This window comes from Chionomys nivalis, chromosome 23, assembly GCF_950005125.1.
Source record: "Chionomys nivalis chromosome 23, mChiNiv1.1, whole genome shotgun sequence".
Classification (NCBI taxonomy): Eukaryota; Metazoa; Chordata; class Mammalia; order Rodentia; family Cricetidae; genus Chionomys; species Chionomys nivalis.
In genome coordinates, this window is record NC_080108.1 from 27,942,133 (window position 1) to 27,959,598 (window position 17,466).

Consider the following 17,466-nt stretch of genomic DNA (forward strand, 5'->3'; position numbering starts at 1 on the left):
GCGCATGTTTGTCGTACGGCTTCCGGCTGCTCTCGGCCCTCGCGTGGAGCTGTAGTTCACAGCTATGGCGCCTCGCGTGACCCGTCGCCAGACCCTGGAACGGTGTCTGAGGGAAGTCAAGAAAGCCACCAGCCGACCCGAGTGTTTCCTTACGTAAGTACAGATCCAGGCCTGGGAGGGCGACCCGTATCGCAGGGATGCCGGGCGGGCAGGCGTTCGGCAACTTCGAAAACACAGGAGTGGAAGTACATACAGGTCGCTTAACCCCAATTTCAGACAGTTTTTGCTGTCTTGGCCTGTAGGAGTTTTCTCAGTGAAAGCTGTCCAGTGCATATCTCCTAGTTGTATGCTACTAAAATAAAACGAAGCGCCTTTATTAGCGTCCAGAGAGACTTTTGACACATGTTACCTTATTCCGTGCCGATTGCACTTCTGAATGTATGTCTTCGAGATACCCACCGCTTGCCACTCACTAAGCTTTATCAGAAGTACGTGCTTGTACAATGCTTGTCCATTGTGCACTTTCACGACTGAGTTTGAAAATTAGGGTAGACTTCTGTCTTTCTTCCTAGCACTTCGATTAAAGCCTGTAAAATTATGACTCAGATTTCTATTGCCAAATCCATACTCTTTAGCATCGCAAATTCACTGAGTCCAAAAAAGAGCTTCCCCTTCCGCCTATACTCTTCTCTCTCCTGAAGTCATTTCCCCATTTCCACTACTAGGCTTACCTTTCCTGCCTCAGTAAATGGCTGTGCTATTTGTTCCTAGTCAGCTAGTCTCTTCCTTGGTGTCATCATTTTTCTCTTATTTCCTGTGCTTTCTCTGTCTGGTTCATCCTATCTAATTCTATTTAGACTTTGATTCCTAATTGCCATACTCACTGTTGTGACTCCAACATCAATCTCTGTCACTCTTTTGGAAGCTGCTTAAGCTTCCTCACAAATCTACCATTATTATTTTTCTTTCCAAATAGCAAATTGTCATTTTGTCCTTCCGCTTCCAGCTTTCGGTGTTAAAATGACAAGTTCTTATCTCTGACTCCCGGCGTGGTTTGGGTTCTGGTCCCCCAGCGTCCATAATCTCAGGCTCATACTCTGCTTCCTTAATCACATTATAGCTGTCTGGGTCTTGCTGTTCTTCACACTGCCTGAACTCATCTTTTTCAAGGTATTTTTTTCAAGCTGTTTCTTATAACCAGAATACATGTTTCCAGATCTTTATACTATGTAATCTCTTTTACCTGTCAGTATCAATCTGTAGATCTCATTTCAGGTGTCCTATCCTTAGAGAAATGTCCCCAAATTTATAGCCAGATACTAATCACTTGTCAAATGAGTAATAAAAAGTGTTATGTGGCAGGTTTGAGAATTTGTTTTGTTTTGTTTTTGGAGACAGGCTTCTCTGTGTAATCTTGACTATCCTGGAGCTCAGAGAGACTGTCTGCCTCTGCCTTCTGAGTTCTGGGGTTAAAGGTCTGTGCCATTACCACCCCGTATCAGGTTTGAGAATTTGAGGCTGACTTAGTAGGTATCTCCAGGCAGATAGATGAGTAGTGATTGTCCAGCCTACAATCTGTACAGCCAAGTCAGATACTCTGGTCCATCAGCAAGATACACACTGTTGGGAGCGAGGGTCTTTACTTAAAATTAATGCTTCATTTACATTTTATTCTGTAAATAAGGTATGCTTTTTGTTTTTTATTTAGGAATGCTTGATATCACTGTGTATAATCTTACTTAATTCCTTTCCCGATAGGATTCAAAATGGACTGGCATCAAACTTCACCTCTTTAACGAAAGTTCTCTATGATTTTAATAAAATCTTAGAGAATGGCCGGATCTCTGGAAGTCCTTTGCAGAAACTTGAGATAAACAGTTTTGATGATGAGCAGATTTGGCAACAACTAGAACTGCAAAACGAACCAATCTTACAATACTTCCAGAATGCGGTTAGTGAGACAATCGAGGATGAAGACCTCAGCCTTCTCCCAGAGGGTGACGACCAGGAGGGTGACGACCAGGAGGGTGAGGAGGGTGCCTTAGAGCTGGAGGCTGAGAGCCAGGAGAACCGAGAGACTGATGTGGAGGAGGAGCAGCTGTCAGACGTGGGTGGTAATGTTCCTAAAGCAGGGGAGAGAGCCCAAGGCAGACCCGACCCAAGGGAAAGTCCCGTTTTCAGTGATGAGGATTCCGACCTGGACTTTGATATTAGCAAACTGGAACAGCAGACCAAGATGCAAATCAAACCATCCGGAAAACCAAGAGAAAAGTCTGTAGTGGATGATAAATTCTTCAAACTGTCTGAAATGGAGAACTTTTTAGAAAAAGTAGAAAAAGAAGAGGAAAGGAGACCTGATGGTGAAGAGGAGGAGGAAGATATTGACTTTTTTGAAGACATTGATTCAGATGAAGATGAGGGAGGGCTGTTTGGACATCAGAAGATTAAGGTAAGGTTTTAGGAAAAGAAACTTTTAAGTTAGATGTCATGTTTTCCTGAGTAGAGATTTAATGTGCCTCAAAATTCCTTAGAGCACAAGTGAAGTATTGAAGAGATTAAATAAATGTAAAAGCTGAGCCAGTGGTGCAGGAGCGTAAACATTTTAAGTGGGACACTGAGGCAGGAAAATTATGTGCTCAAAGCCAGCCTGGGCTAAGTGATGAGACCCTGCCTCGAAAAACACTCCTACACACACACACCCAACTAAATATAAAAAAGGAAGATATGGATGCAAGGGGCTTTTAACAATTATCTATTTGGAGGGTGTTTTTTTTTTTTTTTTTTAAATAATGGTAATTAGAAATTTTGAGATGGAATAGTGTGCTCTTATTTTATGTCTTTTAAGTTCCAGTGTGTGCTGTGCTTCAGTTGTCCTTTAAGGTAGTTAACTAGTTGCTAGTTTCCCTAATAGCTGTTTTTGGCTGGAGTGATATTAAAGTTAGAAAGGAATTTTTATGTGTGTATAATATGCATAGGCACGAGTGTTTTGTTTATTTTTTTTTACAATTTTCTATCTTTAAATTTTTCAAAAATCTTTCTTTTAGTCAAATAAAAGTTCCAGAAATCTGAAATACAAAGATTTCTTCGATCCAGTTGAAAGTGATGATGACATTGCTAGTGTTGTTGATGATGAGCTGGGTTCAAACAAGGAGGAAGAATTTGCCGAGGATGCAGAGGAGAGCCTTTCAGAAACGTGAGCATTTCAAACTCTTGGTAGTTTGTAAGTGGAGATGTAAAATATGTACTCAGAGTTGTCAAGTACAACACAGAAGTCAGACTCTAAATATCTGTCAGACAGCTAGAAACATGTGTCTGGATTTCAAGGGATATTGGTGATTATTTAATTTGCACCAGCAGAGCAGTCAGCCTTTTATGTTGTGAGTAAGGACGTGGCAATTGGGTTTTGAGCCAGTAGCCCTGGCTGTCTGGAACTCACTCTGTAGACCAGGCTAGCCTAGAAATGGAGAGCTCCGCCTGTCTCTGCCTCCCTAGTGCTGGGATTAAAGGCGTTGCCACTACCACCTGGCACATTGTTTTTTTAAAGTTTATTTTATCTGTATGTTTTTTTGGTTTACTTGTATGTCTGCTCACTGTGTTTGGTGCCTGCAAAGGCCAGAAGATGGTGTCAGATCTCCTGGGACTGGAGATACCAAGCCACCAGACAGTTGTGAGCCATGTGTGGGTGCTGGGAATCGAACCCATGTCCTCTGGAAGAGCTGCCAGTGTTCTTAACCATCTCTCCAGCTCCTAATGTTTAAATAAGCATTTTGTATCATGGGTTGATGAGTTATGTATTTGATGTATTAGTGCTTTCTACTCTGTTTCTACATAGCAAGCATTTCACCTAAAGATCTCTTCCTTGACCAGGTTTGTAGTGGCGCACGCCTTTAACCACAGCCCTTGGGAGGCAGAGACAGGTGGATCTCTGTGAGTTTTAGGCTAGCCTAGTCTACCAAGGGAGTTCAAAGACAGGGCTACATAGAGATAGACCCTACCTATAAATGAATGAATGAATGAATGAATGAATGAGAGAGAGAGAGAGAGATAGACCCTACCTATAAATGAATGAATGAATAAATAAATAAAAGAATCTCTTCCTTTTGGGTCAGGTAGTTGATGACTTAGTAGATAAAAGCACTTGCCATGCAAGCCTGGTAACCTAAGTTTGATCCCCTAAACCCAAAAATGTTTTTCTCTTGACCTTAACATATATGCTTTGGTACACATATTGCCCACACATGTCATGCATACAAAATAATAATAAAATTTAAAAAAATTAGAATTCCTTTTGTTCCTTAACGACCCTGGAAGTTCTGAATGTTGAATGACACTGGGTATTAAAAAGTACTTTATAATTGGAATAATATCTTTGTATTCTTACAGGCTTGTAGTGTTTCCTCTTTGATAAGCATTTTGGTATTGTAGGGATGAAGATAGTGACCTGGAAGAAGGTGAGGATGGTGAGCAGCATAAAGAAGGTTTGAAAAGAGTGACCTTTGCTTTGCCAGAGGATGACGCTGAAGATACGAGTCCCTTAGCTGTAAAGCAAGAATCTGACGAAGTCAAATCCTCTTTTGAGAAGAGACAGGAGAAGGTAATTATTAGGACTTCTGTTATATGTTCAAAAATGTGAAACCTCATTAACCAACCTGCTCTTTTAAAAGCAAAGTCCTTGCTCCCTAAAGATCACGTAAACTAAGTATTGTGCATTCCTGGAAATCCAGCACTTGGGAGACTGAAGTAGGAGGATTGTGTTGAGTTCAAGGACAACCTGGGCTACACAGTGAGCATTCGATCTGCCTAGGATATGTAGTCTGCCCTCTCTCATCCACATGAAAATCGTCTTATAATTTGTATAAGTTAGTGCTTCCATTTCCTAGCCTGTAGCCTTCATTTGGAACCAGATTTGTAAAATCTTTTTCTCTGTGCCTATTTTTGTGTCGGGTACGCTTCCGCTTAGTCATCCTGTGACCCTCCTTTAGCTGTGTCAGCTGCTGGAGGAGGTGTGTCTCTTAAATGAGTGCCAGACAGATGATTTTAGTACTTTTAGCTTGTTATTGTCCTTTGCTTCTGTCACTTACTCATCTTAAAACGAAATATCAAGACTACCTAAGGGATTATTTTTCAAAGGCAATTTGAATTAAGCTCAGGGTTGTCACTGTGTCCCTAGAAGAGATAGAAAGTCTAGAATAACTTTGTGAGTTATTACCCTAATGTCTTTCCACCTCACTCTTCTCCCCACCCCCCAAAACTATTTGGTTTCATTGAGGAATTACACAAACCTTCAAGAAGTAAATAATGTAATGTTTGGCTGACAGCCATATATAAGAAGTAAAGCAGAATGTATAAACAGGACTAACTGTATCCGACTCAACATGTAAACATCCACATTGACGTTAGCCTCTTTCTTGGTTGTGATGCTGAGCCCACAAGAGTGCGGTGAGAACAGTGCCGCAGTCAGGTGGGCCTCGAGCTTTTAATTCAGTGTAAGGTCAGCAAGCTCCAGGGATGTCAAGGAGTTAACCGTATTTTATTCCTTTTTGTGATTCAGGGAACTGCAAATACATCAAGTCCAAAACTCTCACCATGGTTTTTGGCCAGATTCTAGAAACATCAGTTTAGCAAGAACAAGACAAAATGTCCACTGTTACCATCCTCACTGTTACCTGCTATCTCTATTAGACTTGTCAGTGTGGTAACAAAAGCAAAAGCTAGGGAGGCTGAAGTGCAAGCGTTGTTTCTTACCAAGGACCCTGGACTCAACTAAGAATTGAGCAGAAGGGAAGTGGGGAAACAGAAGGCCTCTAAGATAAAACAGGCCTTGTGTCTGCTAGTGTCTCTAAAATGGTCTGTTACAGGGCAGAGATGAGCCAGGCTCCATCAAAGTGATTTTCCGGACTAATCATGTTAGGATGTCGTGATACTTAAGCGTGCTAGTGACTTGAATAGAACGGAGCCCACAAATAGACCCAGTGCTTCTGGGGAGCTTGGTACATTAGTAAGTACACATTTCAAAATAACCCGTCTTATTTTCTAGATGAATGAGAAAATCGCATCTTTGGAAAAAGAGTTGTTGGGAAAAAAGCCCTGGCAGCTTCAAGGGGAAGTGACAGCGCAGAAGCGGCCAGAGAACAGCCTGCTGGAAGAGACGCTCCACTTTGACCATGCTGTCAGGATGGGTATGGTGCCTGAAAGATGTTGAATAATGTTTGTTTTCTCCCTGCTTTCTGTTTTAAAAATTTGCAACCATACAAAAAAGTAAAGTAGAGCCGGGCGGTGGTGGCGCACGCCTTTAATCCCAGCACTCGGGAGGCAGAGGCAGGCGGATCTCTGGGAGTTCAAGGCCAGCCTGGTCTACAAGAGCTAGTTCCAGGATGGGCACCAAAGCTACAGAGAAACCCTGTCTCGAAAAAAAAAAAAAAAAAAACGAAAAGTGGATAGTATGCCCTTTAGCTGAATTCCCCAGTTGGTAACAGTTTGCAGTTTTTGCCTTAAGTCTCTAGTGTGTGCCCCTCTCCCATCATTAAAAAGTAATTGTCAGGGGCTGGGGAAATGGCTCAGTTGGTAAAGTACTTGCTGTGCAAATACGTGGACCCAAGTTGGGATCCTGTAATCTTAGCACCGAGGAGGCAGAGATGGGAGAATGGCTGGAGATTGCTGAGATTACTTGTGGAATTAATGTCTATAGGTTCAGCAGACACCCTGTCTCAGAAAATAAGGTGGAGGGCATTTAAGCAAGGTACCCAGCATTGACCTCTGACCTACACATGACACATAAGCCAGTGTGCACATGTATCTACTCACACAGAAGCACAGCTGCCAATATCTTGGCACTTAACTGCTAAGGAGGGTATCCCAGGGCATTGGGATGGAAATGTTGTCATTTACCATATCCATTCAAGTTACAGATATAACTCAGTTGGTGGAATGCTTGAACTCATGGATGTGATTCCTTGAATTGCAGAAACCAGGCATGGCGGCCTATCTTAGCACTTGAGAGGGAGAGGCAAAAGGATCAGAAGTTCAAAGTCATCCTCAGGTTACTTAGGAAGTTTGAGGCTATCCTGGGCTGTATGAGATCCTGTCTCAAACACACACACACAACACACACACGGAGAGATGGGGAATGGAGGGAGGGTGTTCTGCAGTTCAACTTTTTTTTTTTTTTTTTTTTTTTTTTTTATTAACAAATATTTTCTGCATAGCTCTGACCATCTTGGAACTCACTTTGTAGACCAGACTGGCCTTTAACTCAGAGGCACCACCACACCACGCTTGGAACTGAATGGGTGCTAAAAAGGATTTGATAGCCAAGGTTTACAGTGTAATTGTGGACAACTCAGTGAACTGTGACAGGGTGCAGGCCTAGAAACAGAACAGTATAAGAAATTCTCCAGTGTCTGATTTAGAAGGTGTAGGGTTGACCTAAGAATTTGGATGTTTTGTAAGTTCCCAGGTGTGGCTTATGTTGTGGGTCCAACACGTATTTGAGAATCCCTAGTCTGATGTGTCTTTATCTAACAAACACATTATGTTTCTTTTAGCCCCTGTAATCACAGAGGAAACCACCCTCCATCTAGAAGATATCATTAAACAGAGGATACGAGATCAGGTCAGTAAGAATGGAGTGGATTTTAATTCAATCCTCACTGTATTATTTAGAAATAATGCTTTCTTAATTTTTATTTGATCCTCTTGACTTTAAAGCACTGAGACTGGAAACAGGTATTTTTACCTTCTCTGTAGGGCATAACTCTTTGCTCATACCCAAGAAAGTAATGTGTCTGATGGGAACAGTGACCAGAGCCACTGTCAGTATCATCTGTTCTGAATCTTGTTGACTGGATGGGTAATAGGGCTTATGATGTATTGGGGACCTCTGAGTGCCAGCCTCAGTTTCCCCTCAGGGTTCAAAAGAAGACTCACAGCAAGCATGGGACTTAGTTCTGAGGGAGAAGATGAACTCTCCGCTATGTACTGTCCTGCTGTTCTCCTAGTCTGTAAAGTTTGCGGTTTATATATACAAGCAAACAAAGGCAATTCTCTGAGCTTGGACATCCCTATCTTTGGAGGTTCCAATGTGATCTATATGAAAGACTCCTTTCCTGACTGCATGTCTTGCCAAATGGAAGATAGTTGCAGGGAGGGAGCTTCTAATGTATCTCAGGGAACAAAGTGGAGATTAGACTGTGGGAACCAAGGTTATCGACTATGTGACTTAAATTTCCCACTGGAAATCCCACAGAGAGGGGGGCATGACCCAGTATACCAGTACATGGGAAAGAGTTGTGTCCAGTCCATCCTCCACTGAATCTTGCACCAAGGGAGAGTGTTTACAGCTTCACAAGAGATCCACTGTGAGAATCAGTCCATATACAAATGGTGGTGGGCCCAGCGCCTTGTGTACTGGGTTTGCTCCATCAGAACGCATTTGCTCTGGTGGGTCGGCCTTCTGCCTTATCGATTCTGCGGACTGCAGTGATGATGGGCATCCGGCTTGCTTTGGTCATACCCATGACCCTTCCTCCATCTCGGCACAGTATCTGCTGTAATAAATCAAGGGTATATCTTTTCAGATGTTAGTGGCCCAGCAAAGAGTTTTCGGGAGTTGTTCTGGTTTTGTCAGCTTAGAATAAAAAGCAGACATTATAAGTATGTGACTAGTCTTACTAGAGATACTTCCTTAGTGTATCTACAGTGGAGGAGCAAGAGCAGGAGAATACTATATGAGAGTATCTGAAAATTTGGAACAGAGTAGAAAAACTAGGTTAATTCAATCACATAGTAAGGTGGGCTGAAAAAAATGGCTCTAAAGTAAATCTGAGGCCTGGTGGTGTGGCTCTGGTAGAACTCTTGCTTGGCATATGTGAGGCTCTGGTTCAGTTCCTAGCAAATGGTTACAAGGCAATTAAAGTTGTCACTAAGAGGAAGACTGACTTTAGCATACAGGGAGAAGGAATGTTTGAACTAATGTCCTCTTTGCTCTCTTCCTCGTGCTTTATTATTTGCCACTTAGGAAAAAAAAATCACTTTTTGTTTTGTTTTGTTTTGTTTATTAGCTGGCCTGGAATACTGTGTAGGCCAGGCTTGTTTAGAACTCACAGGTCTACCTACCTCTGCCTCTCAAGTTCCAAGATTAACACTTTTTAAAATTATTGAGACAGGGTTTCATGTGCCCATAGATGGCCCTGGAACTAACTACATAGCCTGAGATGACCTTGAACATTTAATTCTCCTGCCTCAGTCTTTCAAGTGCTGGTATTGTGGGCACTGTTTCTGTGAGGCTGAGAATTGAAACCAAGGCTCTATGCACACAAGACAAGCCCTCTACCATCTGAGCTGTATCCCCAGCCCCAGAAGTTGAAAATTAATGTCTTTGCTGTAATTCTTACGGAACATAGAAATAAATCTTGGATTCTATTAATGTATTTGCATTTCAGGCTTGGGATGATGTAGAACGAAAAGAAAAGCCCAAAGAGGATGCATATGAATATAAGAAGCGTCTGACGTTAGACCATGAGAAGAGTAAGCTGAGCCTTGCTGAGATTTATGAGCAGGAGTACATCAAACTCAACCAGGTAAGGTGACCTCAAAGGCCCTCAGGGCTATGACTACTAAAGAAATGGCAGAGGAGAACCACACCTTCGGTCAACCCTGATCTAAGAACTAGATATCTGTGTAACAGCATGTGCTGGGAATAGAGGGCTGGTAATCAATTTGTATAACAGTTATTGATTTTCCAGCAATTATGATAAGGTATTATAATTCTAAAATCCTACTTCTGCCGGACGGTGGTGGCGCACGCCTTTAATCCCAGCACTCGGGAGGCAGAGGCAGGCGGATCTCTGGGAGTTCGAGACCAGCCTGGTCTACAAGAGCAAGTTCCAGGACAGGCTCCAAAGCTACAGAGAAACCCTGTCTCGAAAAACAAAAAATAAAATCGTACTTCTTTGATATTTGAAGTAATAGATATATTTTATATATTTATGAGATTATCTTGATCGTTAGGCTCTTTTTATTTGTTTTGTTTTATTTTTCTTAAATTCTAAATTTAACCTAGATAAACAGCGGGACAAGGTCATATCCTGGGAAGACTTTTTTCTCTACCTGGTCTTACTGGAGTAACGCTAATGACACAATGTATCTGACCTGGGCCACAGCCACAGACAGCCATTAACTTCTTACTCCTGCCCTCCTATCCCCCACTGCCTTCTGCTCCTCTGTCTTAATTATGAAGAACAAAAACAAGCAAGCAGAAGAGCATCTTAGCCTTTCACAGTGCCCATTTGGGGCTGGGAGAAGACCAAATATAAAATTACCTGACTCTGTAGAATTAAATGGCTGTCGTTTCCATATCAGTGTGACTAATCTGAATAAATCTTGCAGAAATTACATTCATTTAACATAAAAAACATTTTGACAGTTTTTCAAGCCTGATGGGGCACTCCTAAAGTTCCAGGACTCAGCAGACTTATAAGAAGGATGATCATATTTTGAGTTGATTCTGTGCTACATAGTGAGACACTGTCTTGAAAAACCAGAATAAGGAAGTGAATAATTCAGAGGCACTTAACCATGGTTTTCTTTGTAGTTCCCTGAACCCTGCTTATCACTCTGCAGCGTCCTGTTCCTCCCCATCTCTGCTGTCTTACACCCTACTTCTGTGAATTTGCCTGTTTTGTACATTTTGTATAAATAAAGTCACACAATTTGTGACTTTTATTTAGCATTATGTCTTTATGTTGACAGCATATATCAGCACTTTATTTCTATTTTATTGCTGGGTAATATTCCATTTATATATGTGCCACAGTTTCTTTAGTCTTTCTTCAGTTGATGAGTATGTAGACTGTTCCACCTTCTGGATATAGCAAATCCTACTTTGTGTGTGTATTTGTGCACGTGCATGCATGTTTATCTCCTTTAGTGTCCTTGGGCTTATTATGTCTAGGAGGGAAATGCTATCTCTCTTTAACCTTCTGTGAGCTGCTAAGCTTGCTGCTGTTATGGCTACTTCATTTTACTTTGCTGCCACTAATCCCCAGGGTTCAAATTTCCCCATCCTCACCAACATTTGTTAATTTTTCTTAAATTTAATGATCCTACTGTGAGTAGCTTAGCTCTTGGCAGAAAATACCCAAGGGATTAAACTGATAGTTCTAAATGTCAGAGGTGACCGGTACTGAAACATGCACCCCTTGTGGTCTTTGTGAGGCATTGGCACCATTGTGGTGCTAATACCTGTAATTTTGCTTCTGGCACATTCTTCTCCTTTCCTTCTTTTTAAAAGCAAAGTGACACTATGTAACCCAAGCTGGTCTTGAACAAGCTCCCTGAGTGTTGGAAATTACTGTCTTCCCTGGCTGGGGATTTTTTGTTTTTATTTTTGTTTGAAATAAGATCTCACTATGTAGCCCTGTCTGACCCCAAACTCACAGAGATCTGCCTGCCTCTGCTCCTCAAGTGCTGGAATTAAAGGCGTGTGCACCACATCAGGGTGGAATGCGGCTACATAGTTGTGGTTCTGAGAAAGTAGCACCCTCATTGCCTGTAATGTTTTATCTGTGGTACACTGTAAACTGTTTCATCTAATATTGACCTTACTCACTTAGCAAAAAACTGAAGAAGAAGAAAATCCAGAGCATGTAGAAATCCAGAAGATGATGGATTCTCTCTTCCTAAAACTGGATGCCTTATCAAACTTCCACTTCATCCCCAAGCCGGTATGTGCATTGACAATTCAGTGTAAAAGCAGCATGTGTGAACTTCATCTCTCTGAGCTCTGTTGGTGTCAGGACACACTCCCTATAAGTTACAACAGGGCTTCTGTAAGGTAGTTTCACCTCCATCTCCAGCAGGCCCCTCTGTGGTCACCTTCAGTTCTGAGCCTCAGTGATTCCTCTTCTCCTGACCCTCTCAGTTGTGTTTGATTATGTGAAGGTGTCTAACCCTCACACTGATTGGTGCCTGCTGCAAGTCATATTAGGTCCTTTGCTTACATCACTTTCATTGCCCCAAACACTAAGCTCTTGTTACTGTTTCCAGTTTGCAGATGAGCAAACTGAAGCTTGGAATGTGGGAGAGGCAGAACTAACACTAGGCCCATGTGCTCTGCACTGCTTAGTGTTCTGTCCAGTCCAGACTTCTTCAGCCCCTTTCCTGGGATGGCTGGGGTCTCCTGACTTCTTGATACTCTCTCTACTTACAGCCACCTGTGGTTCTGTTAAACACCTGTCGCCCTTTGGTGTCTCTTTTTGGCTTTTTTTTTTTAAATTCATACTTTTTAAATATTTATTTATTATGTATACAATGTTCTTTCTGCGTGTATGCCTGAAGGCCAGAAGAGGGCACCAGACCTCATTACAGATGGTTGTGAGCCACCATGTGGTTGCTGGGAATTGAACTCAGGACCTTTGGAAGAGCAGGCAATGCTCTTAACCCCTGAGCCATCTCTCCACCCCCTTTGGTGTCTCTTGTGGAGGTGTTTGAATGTCAACTAAAGACTGGTCTAGATGTCAGAAGCATGCAGAGACCAAAGGGAAGCATCAGGCGTCTTTCTCTATTGCTCTCCACTCTGTCTTTGAGACAAGGCCTCTTCATTGATTAAATCTGAAGGTCACTATTTCAGATAGACTGATTTGTCAGTGAGCTCCCAGATTCTTCTGCTCTCTACTTCCCCAGCACGGGACTCAACAGACACGTGCAGATATGTCCATTTTTTATATGGAAACTGGTGATTTGAATTCATATCCTCTCACTTTTATAGCAAGCACCTGACCCACTAAATCATTTCCCCAGCCTCTGTTTTGCCTTGGTTTAAAAGATTTTGTTGTTGTTTTGCATTTTACTCTTCAGGAATGCCAATGGCTGCTATAGGGTTCTTTAATATTTCTTTTTGCATATCTGAGTCTGTATTTCACCTACTATCTCTACAGATGTGAACTGTTCACCAGCATCTATGCTGTATTGTTTGAGATTGCTTCTGTTTCTTTCTGATTGTGGAAGAGCATAGTATTTCTCGTGAATATCTGAACAGTAGCCCAGTTGGATAAGGTTTTTTTTTTTTTTTCTTCCCACATTCCACATTTTCTTCTTGCTTAGAGTCCAGGATCCTGTCCTGTTCCTCATGTATGTTTGCTCTTACGACATTTCCCTGGGACATTGTCCTCTGGACGTGACTTGGATGTTATTATCTTGACTATGACTACCCATACAGCCCCTCACAAGATCGAGCCATTAACTGTCCCTCATCTACATTATTTTAGTTTTTACAAACAGTTTAGTACCATTTCATGCTAATATAGAAAGATAAGTTTCTAGTAGCTTAAATATTTTATCAAGTAATCTTACTTTTGTCTCATAAGCATTTTTCATATTTCTTTTGAGAGCTTAGATTTTTCCATAACAAAAGGCAAGATGATAACAAATCAATGTATTTTATTAAGTAGATGGGATTCTTTGAGAATGTCCAAATAGGTAACGTGCATCAGCATTTGACTGGCAGAATGTTGTACACATACGCAGCTGTAAATGCTTTTGGAATGGTTTGCTGCTGCCCCTTGTCATGGTTGTCATTCCAGCTAGCACAGAAATGTTTCAGATTTGTGTTTTGTTTTCAGCGTGTGGTTTCTTTTGAAAAATTTATTCTTTTTTGGAACTAGCTTTTATCGACCAGGCTGGCCCCAAACTCACAGAGATCCTCCTGCTTCTGCCTCCCAAGTTCTGGGATTAAAGGCGTGTGCCACCACCGCCCGGCTCTATTTATTCTTCTCTCATACAGTACATCTTGACCACAGCTTCTCTTTCCACTCCGCCCAGTTCACCCTGCACTTTCCCTCTTCCCCACATCCACCCCCTCCTTCATCTTCCCCAGAAAAGGGTACTCCTCCCAGGGATATCACCCAAACATGACACAACAAGATGCAGTAAGACTAGTTACGAATCCTCATGTCAAGTCTGGGCAAGGCAACCCAGTAGGAGGAACGGGTCCCAAGAGCAGGTGGAAGAGTCAGAGACAGCTCCACTCCCACTGTCAGTAACCCCCAAAACACCAAGCCAGCAGCCATAGCACATGCAGCGGAGACCAACTCCATAAAGATCTTATTGGATGACATTTGCTCCATTTTCTTCTCCCCACTAAATGCCTTGTCTCTTTTCTAGCCTGTTCCTGAAATTAAAGTGGTGTCGAATCTGCCAGCCATAACCATGGAGGAAGTAGCCCCAGTGAGCGTTAGTGATGCGACCCTCCTGGCCCCAGAGGAAATCAAGGTAGGACTCCAGTGTGGAAATGTTTATCGACTGCAAGGAAGTTTATTGCAACCACATCTGCATTTGTTTAATGTGACTTTCCTTGAGTTTCAGGTTTTATTCCTGTGTATCTCAGTAATTTCTAGGTATATCCCCTCATACCCTATAACTGAGTTGTTCATCCATGAATTCAGCCAACTGCATGTTGAAAATATTCAGCAAAGAAAACTGAGTCTGCTTTGAACACGTGCAAACTTTACAACCAGCTATTTGTGTGTAGTATTTTCATTGTCCCAGGGCTTCATGCAATCCACGCACAATTTGAAGTGTTTGGAAGTATGAATGTTGGAACTTGGGTATCTGTGGGGTCCTAGAGTTGATCCTCTGTGAATATGGATGCTTACATAGTGAGAGGAGTGATTAGTTATGCAATGCTTAAAAACTAATTTTGTGTATTCAGGCATCATGAAAGTATTACAAATGTTTTAAAGTGCCTGTTTCAGTCTTTGAAAATCCAGTAATACTTTAGTATTAGCCCATCCCCATGCTGATTTTATCCATAATAATCATTAAGTGCAGTGTATCGCTTACCAGACATCTAGAATCCAGCAGACCATTTGAACACTGGAACACCTTGGATATTCCAGGTGCTGACATCCTCTGACTCCTGCACATGGACATTCGTGCCTTCTGGGTGTCCTCTTCTGTCTCTTCTGCTTTGTTACATATACAGCCAGCACTTCTGTCAGAACCTCTGCCATCTTGTGCCAGTCAGAACCTGGCGTGATGAGCTAACAGCTCCGGAGAAATGAGGATGTCACTTTTTACTGGAGTCAGGATTCCCTGCTTCCTCTCTTCATTGATCTCTAGGACCCTCTCATCCAAACCCAAGGGCTGCCATTCACAGCTGAGAGCGAAGACTGAACCAGATATGTCCTTTGACCCATGTTGGAGAGCACCTGTTGGCCAATACTGTGGGCTTGAGAGCCTGGCTCTCTGTGTTTCCTTTGTGAGTTCATTTGGGGCTGAATTCTTACTGAGTCAGTTCTGGCAAAGAGCAAAGTGTGGCTTTAGAGTTACCACAGCTCCTTGGTACCAAGCACACAGACATGCAGCCATTGGCCACTGTGTGTGCTCATCTTCTCATCCCTCAGCAGATGTTAGATATGGATAACAAGTATGGTGGTTGTTTAGGGTTTTCATTTATTGATGGTTTTTGTTTATTTGGTTTATTTTTAATAGGAGAAAAATAAAGCTGGAGATGTAAAAACAACTGCTGAGAAAACAGCTACAGACAAGAAACGAGAACGGAGGAAAAAGAAATATCAGAAGCGTTTGAAAATAAAGGAGAAGGAAAAGCGAAGAAAATTGCTTGAAAAGAGGAACCCAGACCAGCCTGGGAAGACCAGCAGAGCAGCAGCTAAAGAGAAGCTGAAACAGTTGACCAAAACAGGCAAAGTGTCCTTGTTAAAGGTAAGTATGGACAGGCGCCTGTTGGCATGTGTTGGGCTGTTTCTCAGCTAGGGTGTCAGAGCTGCCTCTGGGTTCTGAAGCACACTGCTCAGCAGTGGCCTCAGCACCCTTCAGGCTTTCTGTAGACCTGTTCAATGGCAGGCCTGTCAGCAAGTTTTCTTCCTTCTCTCTTTTCCCTAAGGTACAAGGGTGTTGTAATAATGGAATGTATGTTAAGGTAGCCAACTGTTTTTGTAGTGGCTTTTCATATTTGTGCATTTGGTCATTGTTCTGATCATAATGTGCTGTATGCTTTGCGTTGTCTTACAGAAGCATGATTTGTAACATCTCTGTTTTGTTTTAACTGCAGGATGAACGAAAAGATAAGCCCTTAAAGTCGTCTCAGGCATTCTTTTCTAAATTGCAAGATCAAGTAAAAATGCAGATTAATGATGCAAAACAACCAGGAAAGATAAAGAAGAAAAAACAGGACATTTCTGTTCATAAATTAAAACTGTAATATATTTGAATTTAATATATAAATTTGTAAGTTTCTGTCATTATTTTGTTTTATAATAAAATTCTTGAGACCTATCTCAGTTTGCTTCCCATTGCTTTGATAAAGACCATAACCAAAGCAGCTTGTGGAGGAGGGCCTTTTCATCTTACAGCTTACAGTCTGTCACTGAGGGCTTGCTCTCTGTGCCTTTCCGAGCTTGCTTTGTTCATGACCACTTAGTTACTCAGGGGTTGCACCATCTGTGGTTGACTGGCTCCTCCATCAATCATTAATCCAGGAAATGTCTCACAGACTTCCCTACGGCCAATCTTTAAAGCCATTTTCTTAATTGAGTGGATTTCATTTTTTGTTTTTTTGTTTGTTTTGTTTTATTTTTTTTCTCAGATGATACTGACTTGTATTAGGTGACATACATACGTACATACATACATACGTACATACATAGCCAGCAAAGACCTATCTTGCTTGATGGGAACTCCTTGAGACTTCACAATGCTTTGGGAAACCTCTCCATAATCAGCCACTCAGGAGATGAAGGCTAGGGAATCAGAAATTCAAATTTTTCCTTAACTGAAAAGTGAGTTGGAGACTAGGTTAGACCACACTAGCCCCTAAAACATAAAACAAATAGAAAGCCTGTCTGGGTTTCTCTGGGTGTGAAACACACCTGAACTTCCCAGTGCCCTTCCTGCATTAGTGCTCGCCAGCTGATTTCACTGATTCACCATTTTGCCTGTCTGCTATGAGAAGCAAGCACCCAGAGCCAGTCACATCCCTCTCAACCAGCTGTCCACATAGTCCTTTGAGTTCATTTTCTTCCACTACTGTGTCTGTTACTTCACAAAACAGCACTTTCATGTATGTGGTTTAGATCTTTCCCCTTTGGAAAATCTTAATACCTGGACAAAGAGCACAGGTTAGCTGCTATAGTTCATAGTAAGATACTAAGAGGACAGATACAATCTAGAGGGGAATCCAGAAGCAACAGGCTTCATGTAGCTTGGAATACCGACTGGCAGTCTTCAGAGCCCCTGGGACAACCAGGTGTCCATTGATCAGACATCCCCACTCAGAAGAAAGCCTTTCACTGATAACGTCATGACTAGATGGAAAAATGACCAGCCTTAATTCAGATGGTAGAGAATGAGACCTAAGATTTGATTTTCATCTGCAGCGATCAAACCCAATGGGAAATAATATCCTGTTTAGAGTTCTTTATTAATGCCGAACACGGCCGTCATCGGAGA

General features: G+C 42.0%; 1 protein-coding gene across 1 annotated transcript; it reads left to right on the forward strand.

Annotated features, from left to right (window-relative positions):
• Window positions 1-31: 31 nt before the first annotated feature.
• Mphosph10 (M-phase phosphoprotein 10) lies at window positions 32-16,287 on the forward strand. The gene is made up of 11 exons (XM_057756250.1): window positions 32-153; window positions 1,759-2,449; window positions 3,045-3,193; window positions 4,426-4,594; window positions 6,038-6,179; window positions 7,545-7,612; window positions 9,441-9,578; window positions 11,613-11,723; window positions 14,161-14,268; window positions 15,490-15,720; window positions 16,070-16,287. The coding sequence occupies exons 1-11, from the start codon at window positions 65-67 to the stop codon at window positions 16,217-16,219; spliced, it is 2,046 nt and encodes a 681-aa protein (XP_057612233.1). The 5' UTR covers window positions 32-64; the 3' UTR covers window positions 16,220-16,287.
• Window positions 16,288-17,466: the final 1,179 nt, after the last annotated feature.